The following is a 13,229-nucleotide window of genomic DNA, read 5'->3' on the forward strand; positions in this document are numbered from 1 at the left end:
TAGATCATTGTTTATCTTCTGTCACATTCCTTTGAAGGATGAAGTCAACTTGTACGAATCTTTTTCAAGTGAAATGTATCCAATATACTAATTTTCTTTCTTAATGACAATTTTTTTTAAGATAGTCTCCTCAGATTTAAAAGTTGGCACTTGAAAGTGTTTACCTCTTTTCTGACATAGATTTCATTATATCATGTCCTGTAATTTAGGACATTTTGTTTATATTATGAAGAATAAGTGTTACCATCAAATTCACAAACTTCTTTTAACACCAAAATGTTTTATTCTGTCAAAACTGGTATAATATGGTGATTGTTTAACATTTTGATAAATATATAAACATATATAATGTTTATTAGGTTTTGGACGAAATTTTAAGCAGTGAAAGACAAAAATTATGCCTATTGTACATATATTTTTTAAGCAGCAATATGTCATATAATAGCTATTTTCTTTAAAATTCATGCCTATTCATTAGGATGACTGACTAAAGAATTCTAAAACTTTATTTTGAAATAGCACAGAAAATTAATTTACATTTAATACATTTAATGATTACCAAATTAAAAAATTAAATTGTTGCCTTAGAATTGAGTTGATTTTTCTGGTGTATCCCACACCAGAGTGAATAAAAATTGTATACAGAACTTTTTGTACTCTGGAAAATCACATATTCTCTTTTGAATACATAGTTCTTTCTATTTCCTCATATTGCATTCAATAAATTCTCCTAAAGAAAACTATGTTGCTTCCCTAAAAATAATCCTATGTAGAAAAGGTACAAATACAATCCAGGTTTCAATTTTACATACCCTTTCTGGTCTCCATCAAATCATGAATAGACAAAATATCATTTTGTCTTATAAAATAATGCTTTGAATGTTCTCTCTTTATCTTAAGGAATAGGTTATTTCTAATGAAAGCAAAACTTTAGATTTGGAAAAATTGAGTTTAAGCATGTGGCTTGAACATGTACAATTAACTATGTTTGAAAGATATTGGTAATTTGGTGGTCTGTTATTATGGTTAACAGTGTACCACTGAAACATATAAGCATGTACACCCTTTAAACCTTGTTATATTAGTAAATTTAATTATATACAAGTAGCTGAAAACCTCTCATCTTCTCTCCCTGTGGTTTGTTTCATATAAGCACATAAAAAAGAGCTGCAGTCAACCAACAATGAATGTGGTATTTGTCTTAAAGTTATTACCATGATATCATGTCATTGATAAATTTGATTTTTAAGAGATATTTGTGAAATTGAACATTTTATATGCTTATTTACCTTTAAAAATCATCAATACAGTGAAAGAAGATATAAAACATCTACTACATACATTCAGGAGCATTTCTCCCCTGTAGTGTTTGAAGGATAAGTGGTACCATGTGGAACCTGAGTCTCTTCATACAAAGCAGTACATTAACCATTTTAGTTATCTCTACGAATATTCTCAATTTTATTTTATTTTTGGATGGGTCAAGACTTTTCACTCAATGATCACCTGATAGGGTCCAGGGATCCATAAATAGTATCTAGGATAAGACCCAGTTTGTCAGTATACGAGACAAGTGCTCTTTCCATTGCAAGACACTTTTGCTTCATTTTAGAGATCAATTATTCTGTACTATGAATATAATACATTTCTTTTGACTGACATTGAGATAAAATGTTTTTATAAAAAATATGCATTTAGAACTTGGATAATATAATATGAAAGAAAATGAAACAAGTTTCTCTGTATTAGTGACCAGTATATTTTATTTGTGATATTCAACTAGAGAAGTTATAGTGAGCTATAAAAATATATACAAAATTTAATTTGTTTTAAATTATAAAACAATTAGAGACTTGAAAGGCTACTTTATTTTTACAGTATGTACTAGTTAACTATGCACATGTTTGGCAAATGAAAACAAAGAAAAAAACAACTCAGTTTTAGGAATTTAATTATTAAAAAAATCAATCAGACTATAGTTCTCCTTACCTCTTAGTCACAAATTTTAAATTTCTTCATAAACAGTGGATAACTAAACTTATAACTCTAGACAGAACCATCATATCTATAAAGAAATAGTTGAGCATTGTTAATCTATATATAAGACACATATGTAATTAAAAATCAATGACATCAAAAAATAAACCTATTTGACAATATATTAATAAAACTTAAGAAAGTAATTATAAGTCACTTAACTTGAAAAAAAGTAGTGATAAGGGAATAAGAGCTTTTAATCTTAAAAGCACCACTTCTAAATTTTGTTTGATTATTCTGATCGTTCTGAAGACTATTTGAATATAATTTATTAGGTGTTGTAATGATCTGATTTGGATATGTTATTATTATTATGTTTTTCTTGCTTAAAGTGATAGTAACCAATTCTTATTTACTTCTTATAAGTTCCTGGCACTATTCTAAGTTCTTTTTGTGCTTTATGCATGTAATTTCCCCTAAAATTCTAATAATCTTAATAGTATTTTGAATAATACTGAGGATATTTATTTTAAAGTCCACTGGGCTAGAGAGACAGAAAATAATTAAATGTATTTAGAGATTGCCCACATATATGAGTTCAGGAGGATGGCAGATGGCAGGAGGGACATGGGAGGGTGACTGCTGATTCATTACCAACAAGGGTGAGAGCTAAATAAGCTCAAAGGATATTGGAGATACAGAGGTCACTACAACAGGCCTCAGAGGACTTAGAGCTGATTTTTAGTAGACCTTGAGTTTCACGGATCCAGTCAGCTTAACACTTGTACTATTTTTCCAAATCTAGAAATAAAAGTGGCAGGTGCTTAACTTACACTCTACTAACACAGGTTCTATTCCATCTATGCTACCACATATAATCTGTGTATCAACAGTAAACCCTTAAGTACTTCTGGTCATGGCCTAACAAAACCTTACCCCCAATTAAACACAAAACAAGTATTCTTAACCTATATTTACACATCCTAACTGCACCATATGCTCTATTCTTCCTGTATATATCAATTTCCAAAGCCTTAACTACAGATTCTTTTCTTTTAACTTAAACAAAATCTCTAAAGAAACTATTCATTTTTGTCTTAAAACCCAAGATGGTCACTACATAATATGTTTTTATTCATAGGAGATGAAAAACTTGAGGGAGTTAATTCTAGTGTGATTTGGTGACTTCTCCTTGCTGTCCGTTTAATTTAATGTAATAATTTTTAGTTGAATCATCATGAGATAGTTACATAGTTATTCATAATTAATTTTAGCCATACAATATCCAATACCCATTTCTTCATTAGTGCTTTTTTCCCCTCCACCAGTGTTTCCTGTTCCCAGTTTGCTTCTTATCCTCTCCTGCCCTCCTACCTGCTTATTTCTATGGCAGATAATCTTATCTCTTTTTCTCTCCTACTTGCTCTTCCTTCTTTCACTTCTAAATACCATGCTTTGCAATATGATTACTAAAGGGATATCATACATGTCACTTTATCTCCTTTTAGCACCCAATTAATAATTTCCAATTATGATTGTCACAGTAGTCCCTTTTTTTCCTTAACTGCACTCCCCTGCTCTTTGTGGTAAGTTTCCTATCATAGACCAGTCCTCCTGGACTTCATCTCTATTATCTTTCACTATTATTACCACACTATATTTATTTATAACCCACAAATGAGTGAAATCATTCTACCTATCCCAATTTCTCTAGCTCATTTAGCTCAGCAAAATCCCTTCATATTCGTCCATGTTTCCTTCATTTTTCCCAATAGCTGCATAATATTACATATAGAGATGTACCATAGTTTCTTTATCTGTTATCAGGAACTTGGGTCGTTTTTAGATTCTGGCCATTATTAATTGTGCTGCAATAAGTATACAAGTGTAGAGGGCTTTTCTGAATTATTTTTTGAGTACCTAGTATATATCTCCAGGGGCAATAATATTTGGTCATATGAAAGCTGAATTTCAATTTTTTGAGCAATGTTCATATTGTTTTCCCATAAGGCTAGACCAGTCTACATTCCCACCAGCAATGAGTGAGAGTTCCTTTCTTTCTTTATCATACTCCACACTGGTTGTTTTGTTCTTGATGTGTGCCAGTCCCCGTGGTGTGAGGGCCTTCACTGTTTTTGATAGAAAATCTTTCCTAAACCCTTTACAATTCTGAATAATTTATGTTGCTACTATCCATAGTACAAAAAGTAGAACTTAATTCCTTTTCTTATTCCCGTAAACTAAAGTATGATCTTTACTTAAAACATTTTCTCTAGGGAAAAGCATATAAAGGGAAGGGAAAATGTAATCTTGTAGTGAAGAAACTTGGCAAACAGCATGTCCAGGAAATAAAGTAATGAAGAAAATAAAGTAATATTAAATGAAGCAATAAGTGATAAATCATTTGATAGCAATTACTCATGATACAATGAGAAGAGCAATACATCTTTATTACCTCTTACCAACAATTCACAGTCTCCATCTAATTTTGAGAAAAATATCAGAAAAAAAAACTTAGGAAACTGTACAAAACATGACAGATATTTCTCACAACTGTCAAGGTAATGAAAAACCAAAAAAAATGTTTGAGAAACTATAAAAAACCAGGAAGTTAGGGAGTAAGAAAACTAACCAAACTTAATGTGGCAATGTGGACTGAGAACTGACATTAGGAAAATGATAATTAAGGATAAATCTTAATAAATCACTGCTAAAATAAATGTTTTAATTATAAAAATTGTAATATTTGATGTTAATAAAATGTGAGATTTAGTGAATAGTATGACATGCCAGAATTATTTACTACTTTCACAATGTTTTTGTAAAATAAAAGTGGCAAAAATGTAAAATATATATATGTAAAATGAATTAATTTTTACTTAAGGACACAAAATATCAAAACATATTTGAAATATATAGTTTTTATTTTACTTCTATTATTATCTAAACTCTTAATTTGTTTGCTATAATCAAAATGGAGCTGAGTAAAATAGAGGTAAATTAGCATTTATTGAATGCTGTTATTTATTAGGCATGTTGCTGAACTTTCATCCATCTTACTGTCTTTAAAACCACAGTAAACATCTCATTATATGAGGTTGAGAGAGTAAGAACCATCTCAAGGTTCTACAACTATCCAATATGTAATTGAATGCGAAATAAAGTCAAGAAGTAGCAGACAATTAATCCTGCAGAACTAAAGGAAAAGGAGAAAGGAGAAAGAAAAAATAGAGAAAGAAGAAAGAAAAAAAGAAAAAAAAAGAAAGAGAGAGAAAGAGAGAGAAAGAGAAAGAAAAGGGAGGGAGGAAGGAAGGAAGGAAGGGAATGGGGCTGGAGTGTTTACCTTGTACTCGGCCAATCCAGGTCGATCCTGATTCAATCCCAGACATCCCATATGGTCCCTCAAGCCAGGAGTGACCCCTGAGTGTCAATGGGGTGGTCCAAAAACAAATCAAAAAATAAAAATAAAAATGGCAGGAAGGCAGGCAAGAAGGAAGAGTGAAAGAGTGAGTGAAAGAAAGGAGAGAGGAAGAGGGGCTGGAGAGATAGCATGGAGAAAGGAGAGAGGAAGAAAGGGAGGGAGGGAGGGCAGGTCAAGATTACAAAGCTTTCTGTGATTTTTGAGAAAAATGGGTATTTTTCTGGTTGATGCTTTAAAAAAGATAAAATGTCATCTTCACAATACAATTTGTAATTGTTTGAGTTGAGCTTTGTATCAGTGACTTTTAAATATGTTTGAGAACTTTCTAATTTAGTACTAGAATTGTTTACAGTCATATAATGACTTCACTGTATATTAATAAAAAGCCTTTTCTGTGGACACAAGCTAATTGAAGTATTTTTAATATATTCATGACAGGTTTGAAGATTTTCTCAGATTTTTGACATAAGTGAGGATATATGCTATATATAGCCATAGATTTATTCAAGACACATGAAAGAAAGAGTCTAACATTGGGTAAAAAAGAGCTTTTAATACACAGTTATTTTTTGATAACTAGGTAATTACTACACAGGCTAATTTTATATATGTACTCACGTGCCATTCTACACATTTTTTTCTGAAAACCCTGCTCTTTGGTGATAAGATTTTGAATTAACTAAGATTATTAAAATAATTACAAAAGATTATCAAGCTCTTTGGAGGGGTGAGGGTGGGATTTGGGCCATACTGTCAGTACTTAAGCAAACTCATGGCTCTGTACTCAGAGATTATTTCTGGTGGTGCTTAAGGTATGTGGTATTAAGGTTCAAACCAGGGTCAGCAACATGAAAGCAAAGAACCTCGAATGTGATACTATTTCTCTGTTTATACTTGGATCCCCAGATTAGATATATTTATTTAAAATGAGTATTTTAAATAGAGTTATATTTTTTATTATGAATTATTTTCTTCCAGTGTCAGACCAGCAGAAGTCTTCAATTTAGGTGTAAAATATAAGGAAAGAAATTACTATAAGAAAAAAACATATAAATTGAATTATGGCAATATCCCACCAAAAGCATCCAGTAAGTAATCATCGTTGATACATTTTTGTTGTTCAATATTTATAGATTGATATTAATCAAACAAATGGATATCTTATATGCAAGAAATGTTGGTATTTTTTAATAGTTATAAATCTAGGTCCTGGAATAATATAAAGATATAAAGGATATACTAGATATAAAGGTATGTCATTCACAAAGAGAAAGGCTAGACTCAGGTATATTAAGTGAATTGTTAGATTCTGTATGACAAGTGGCATAAGTTTAGGTTTGAGCATTTACAGCACTTAAGGTAAAGACAATAGTTTTAACAATAGAGATGATGCAGAATATTTATTCTCTGTTTAAGTGATATAAATAAATTATATTGCTCTCAGTAAGACTGAGGTCACACAGAGAAAAAGTATTGGTTTAAATTTTGGCTTACCAGAAAAATAATTAATAAAAATGTAATTATTGGGAACAACAAAGATAGTACAACATTTAAAGCACTTTTCTTGCATGTGGCCAACCCAGGTTCAATCCCCAACATTAACATTCCATCTGGTCCTTGCACTGCCAATAGTGCTGTCTGACTGCAGGAGTAACCTCTGAGCATTGCTTGGTATCACTCCAAAATAAAACAAAAGTAAATAAAACCAGGCAAAAATTTTTATGCATAAATGTATTATTTGGGACAGAAAGACATTTTCAAAGGTCCATAAAATTTGATATAAATTACAAGAATTTCATGATGATGATATTATCTTATCTTTTGAGAAATATTCACTAAAATGTATTTGACTTATAGCTGAGGGAAAGTCACATTTATATGAAATATGTGGGATCAGAGCGATGCACAGAGGTAGGACATTTGCCTTGTAAGTGGCTGACACAGAACAGATCTGAATTCTATCCTGGGTATCCCAATTTCTCCCTTGAGCCTGCCAGGAGTGATTTCTGAGCAAATAGCCAGGAGTCACCCCTGAACACTGCCAGGTGTGGCCCCCCCCCAAAAAAAGACAAAAACAAACAAAAAACCTCCCAAACCCCCAAAACATTTATATGAAACTTGTAATAATTAGAATTTCTAATGATATTTTGCTGTGAAAAATACAGAATTATATATTAAATTTATTCACATTTCTAAAGTTATCCTCCCCACAGAAGTTTTGTCATGACATAATACTTGAAAAGCACTTAATACAGTGCCTAATGTATTGTATAATCTAAATATAATTTTATTTGAAATTTATTATTATATCTTAGGAAATAAAATATGCCATAAATTAATAGCTATGTAAATGAGAAACTTATTAAAGTGTCTTAAAATCATTATTTCCTCTTCTGTCAGAGGGCATAATGATACTTCATAAATTGGGAAAAGTTTTCCTTTGGTTTGACTTAACAAACGATTCTCAGAGTGTATTCCCTGGCAAGATAGAATTTAGAGATATAAATTCTAGGGCTCCATTTCCTTTCTCCTAGTTTGGAAATGAGAATAAAACATGGAAACTTGTTTATTCATGGGCCCTCCTGTGAAGGTGATCTTCATGTCAAAGCTTGAGGACCACATACACAGCATGTGACTTCTGTAGTAGCTGCATGATATGCATTAGTTTATTTTCCCAAATACTGTACCACTATGATGATAAAAGCAAAGTTCTTATCTTCGCAAAGCTAGCAATCGAACAAAAATTTACAACTTGAATCATGTTTTGCAGACTTTCATTCTATAAATTTTCTTTTTTTTTTCTTTTTTTTTAAATTTATTTAAACACCTTAATTACATACATGATTGTGTTTGGGTTTCAGTCATGTAAAGAACACCACCCATCACCAGTGCAACATTCCCATCACCAATGTCCCAAGTCTCCCTTCGCCCCACCCGACCCCCGCCTGTACTCTAGACAGGCTCTCCATTTTCCTCATACATTCTCATTATTAGGACAGTTCAAAATGTAGTTATTTCCCTAACTAAATTCATCACTCTTTGTGGTGAGCTTCCTGAGGTGAGCTGGAACTTCCAGCTCTTTTCTCTTTTGTGTCTGAAAATTATTATTACAAGGGTGTCTTTCAATTTTCTTAAAACCCATAGATGAGTGAGACCATTCTGCGTTTTTCTCTCTCTCTCTGACTTATTTCACTCAGCATAATAGATTCCGTGTACATCCATGTATAGGAAAATTTCATGACTTCATCTCTCCTGACAGCTGCATAATATTCCATTGTGTATATGTACCACAGTTTCTTTAGCCATTCGTCTGTTGAAGGGCATCTTGGTTGTTTCCAGAGTCTTGCTATGGTAAATAGTGCTGCAATGAATATAGGTGTAAGGAAGGGGTTTTTGTATTGTATTTTTGTGTTCCTCGGGTATATTCCTAGGAGTGGTATAGCTGGATCGTATGGGAGCTCGATTTCCAGTTTTTGGAGGAATCTCCATATCGCTTTCCATAAAGGTTGAACTAGACGGCATTCCCACCAGCAGTGGATAAGAGTTCCTTTCTCTCCACATCCCCGCCAACACTGTTTATTCTCATTCTTTGTGATGTGTGCCATTCTCTGGGGTGTGAGGTGGTATCTCATTGTTGTTTTGATTTGCATCTCCCTGATGATTAGTGATGTGGAACATTTTTTCATGTGTCTTTTGGCCATTTGTATTTCTTCTTTGTCAAAGTGTCTGTTCATTTCTTCTCCCCAGTTTTTGATGGGGTTAGATGTTTTATTCTTGTAAAGTTCTGTCAGTGCCTTGTATATTTTGGAGATTAGCCCCTTATCTGATGGGTATTGGGTGAATAGTTTCTCCCACTCAGTGGGGGGCTCTTGTATCCTGGGCACTATTTCCTTTGAGGTGCAGAAGCTTCTCAGCTTAATATATTCCCATCTGTTAATCTCTGCTTTCACTTGCTTGGAGAGTGCAGTTTCCTCCTTGAAGATGCCTGTAATGTCCTGGAGTGTTTTGCCTATGTGCTGTTCTATATATCTTATGGTTTTGGGGCTAATATCGAGGTCTTTCATCCATTTGGATTTTACCTTCGTACATGATGTTAGCTAGGGGTCTAAGTTCAATTTTTTGCAAGTGGCTATTCAATTGTGCCAACACCACTTGTTGAAGAGGCTTTCCATGCTCCATTTAGGATTTCCTGCTCCTTTATCAAAAATTAGGTGGTTGTATGTCTGGGGAACATTTTCTGAGTATTCAAGCCTATTCCACTGATCTGAGGACCTATCCTTATTCCAATACCATGCTGTTTTGATAACTGTTGCTTTGTAGTACAGTTTAAAGTTGGGGAAAGTAATTCCTCCCATATTCTTTTTCCCAATGATTGCTTTAGCTATTCGAGGGTGTTTATTGTTCCAAATGAATTTCAAAAGTGTCTGATCCACTGCTTTGAAGAATGTCATGGGTATCTTTAGAGGGATGGCATAAAATCTGTATAATGCCTTGGGGAGTATTGTCATTTTGATGATGTTAATCCTGCCAATCCATGAGCAGGGTATGCGTTTCCATTTCCGTGTGTCCTCTCTTATTTCTTGGAGCAGAGTTTTATAGTTTTCTTTGTATAGGTCCTTCACATATTTAGTCAAGTTGATTCCAAGATATTTGAGTTTGTGTGGCACTATTGTGAATGGGGTTGTTTTCTTAATGTCCATTTCATCCTTATTACTATTGGTGTATAGAAAGGCCATTGATTTTTGTGTGTTAATTTTGTAGCCTGCCACCTTGCTATATGAGTCTATTGTTTCTAGAAGCTTTTTGATAGAGTCTTTAGGGTTTTCTAAGTAGAGTATCATGTCATCTGCAAACAGTGAGAGCTTGACTTCTTCCTTTCCTATCTGGATTCCCTTGATATCCTTGTCTTGCCTAATCGCTATAGCAAGTACTTCCAGTGCTATGTTGAATAGGAGTGTTGAGAGAGGACAGCCTTGTCTTGTGCCAGAATTTAGAGGGAAGGCTTTCAGTATTTCTCCATTGAGGATAATATTTGCCACTGGCTTGTGGTAGATGGCCTTCACTATATTGAGAAAGGTTCCCTCCATTCCCATCTTGCTGAGAGTTTTGATCAAGAATGGGTGTTGGACCTTATCAAATGCTTTCTCTGCATCTATTGATATGATCATGTGGTTTTTATTTTTCTTGTTATTGATGTTGTGTATTATGTTGATAGATTTATGGATGTTAAACCAGCCTTGCATTCCTGGGATGAAACCTACTTGATCGTAGTGGATGATCTTTTTAACGAGGCATTGAATTCTATTTGCCAGGATTTTGTTGAGGATCTTTGCATCTGCATTCATCAGTGATATTGGTCTGTAATTTTCTTTTTTGGTAGCGTCTCTGTCTGGTTTAGGTATCAAGGTGATGTTGGCTTCATAAAAGCTATTTGGAAGTGTTTCTCTTTGTTCAATTTTATGAAAGAGTCTTGCCAAGATTGGCAGTAGTTCCTCTTGGAAATTTTGATAGAATTCATTAGTGAATCCATCTGGACCTGGGCTTTTGTTTTTCGGCAGACATTTGATTACTGTTTTAATTTCATCAATGGTGATGGGGGTGTTTAGATATGCTACATCCTCTTCCTTCAACCGTGGAAGATTATAAGAGTCCAAGAATTTATCCATTTCTTCCAGGTTCTCATTTTTAGTGGCGTAGAGTTTTTCAAAGTAGTTTCTGATTACCCTTTGAATCTCTGTCATATCAGTAGTGATCTCTCCTTTTTCATTTCTGATACGAGTTATCAAGTTTCTCTCTCTCTCTTTCTTTGTTAGGTTTGCCAGTGGTCTATCAATCTTGTTTATTTTTTCAAAGAACCAACTTCTGCTTTCGTTGATCTTTCGGATTGTTTTTTGGGTTTCCACTTCATTGATTTCTGCTCTCAGCTTTGTTATTTCCTTCTGTCTTCCTATTCTTGGGTCCTTTTGTTGAGCATTTTCTAGTTCTATTAGCTGTGTCATTAAGCTACTCAGGTAAGCTCCTTCTTCCTTCCTGATGTGTGCTTGCAAAGCAATAAATTTTCCTCTCAGTACGGCTGTTGCTGTGTCCCATAAGTTTTGATAGTTTGTGTCTTTATTGTCATTGTTTCCAGGAACCTTTTTATTTCCTCCTTGATTTCATCTCGGACCCACTGGTTATTGAGCATGTGGCTGTTTAACATCCAGGTGTTAAAGTGTTTCTTCTGAGTCCCTTTGGAGTTTACAAATAATTTCAGAGCCTTGTGGTCAGCGAAGGTAGTCTGCAAAATTTCTATCTTCTTGATCTTATGGAGGTATGTTTTATGTGAGAGCATGTAGTCTATCCTGGAGAATGTCCCATGTACATTGGAGAAGAATGTGTATCCAGGTTTCTGGGGATGCAGTGTCCTATATATATCCACTAGGCCTCTTTCTTCCATTTCTCTCCTCAGGTCTAGTATATTCTTGTTGGGTTTCAGTCTGGTTGACCTATCCAGTGTTGAGAAAGCCGTGTTAAGGTCCCCCACAATTATTGTGTTGTTATTGATATTATTTTTCAGATTTGTCAACAGTTGTATTAAATATTTTGCTGGCCCCTCATTCGGTGCATATATGTTTAGGAGAGTGAATTCTTCCTGCTCTACGTACCTCTTGATTAATATAAAATGTCCGTCTTTGTCCCTTACAACCTTCCTGAGTGTAAAGTTTGCATTATCTGATATTAGTATGGCCACTCCAGCTTTTTTATGGGTGTTGTTTGCTTGGATAATTTTTCTCCAGCCTTTTATTTTGAGTCTATGTTTGTTCTGACTATTCAGGTGCGTTTCTTGTAGGCAGCAGAAGGTTGGATTGAGTTTTTTGATCCATTTAGCCACTCTGTGTCTCTTAACTGGTGCATTTAGTCCATTGACGTTGAGAGAAAGAATTGTCCTGGGATTTAACGCCATCTTTATTTCAAAATTTGGTGTTTCTTTTGGGTAGTCTTGTCTTAGATTAGGTCTTTCAGTTTTTCTCTTAAGACTGGTTTTGTGTCTGTGAAGTTTCTGAGCTGTTTTTTGTCTGTGAAGCCATGTATTCTTCCGTCAAACCGGAAAGTGAGTTTTGCTGGGTATAGTATTCTGGGTGAAGCATTCATTTCATTCAGTCTTGTCACAATATCCCACCACTGCTTTCTGGCATTGAGTGTTTCTGGTGACAGGTCTGCTGTAAATCTCAGGGAAGCTTGCTTGAACGTGATTTCCCCTTTTAATCTTGCTGTTTTCAGAATTCTGTCTCTATCTGTGGGATTTGTCATTGTGACTAGGATGTGTCTTGGGGTGGTTTTTCTGGGGTCTCTTTTGGTTGGTACTCTTCGGGCATGCAGGATTTGATCACATATATTCTTTAGCTCTGGAAGTTTCTCTTTAATGATGTTCTTGACCATTGATTCTTCCTGGAAATTTTCTTCCTGGGTCTCTGGGACTCCAATGATTCTTAAGTTGTTTCTGTTGATCTTATCATAGACTTCTATTTTCATCTGTTCCCATTCTTTGACTAATTTTTCCATTGTCTGCTCATTTGCTTTAAGTTTTTTGTCCAATCTCTCCTGCTGTATGGAATTGTTATGTATCTCATCTTCCACAGCACCAAGTCTATTCTCAGCTTCTGATACCCTGTCCCAGAGCTTATCCATTTTGTCATTCACTTCGTTTACTGAGTTTTTCAGTCCTGTTAGTTGACATGTTATTTCAGTTTGGAGTTTTGTGATTTCTGTCTTCATATTTTCTTGGTTCTTATTAGTGTTCTGTTCAACTCGATCCATGGTTTCTTGGAGTCCGTTGAGCATCTTCCATATT

General features: G+C 34.1%; 1 protein-coding gene across 1 annotated transcript in view; it reads left to right on the top strand.

Moving 5' to 3' along the window:
• Positions 1–13,229, top strand: part of WDR49 (WD repeat domain 49) — a 178,993-nt gene that overhangs the window by 146,759 nt on the left and 19,005 nt on the right. The window contains exon 17 of the mRNA XM_049775575.1: positions 6,377–6,486. Coding sequence (XP_049631532.1) covers positions 6,377–6,486 — 110 coding nt within the window. The remainder of the gene's footprint in view (positions 1–6,376; positions 6,487–13,229) is intronic.

The sequence above is a fragment of the Suncus etruscus genome, chromosome 6 (assembly GCF_024139225.1).
Source record: "Suncus etruscus isolate mSunEtr1 chromosome 6, mSunEtr1.pri.cur, whole genome shotgun sequence".
Taxonomy (NCBI): Eukaryota; Metazoa; Chordata; class Mammalia; order Eulipotyphla; family Soricidae; genus Suncus; species Suncus etruscus.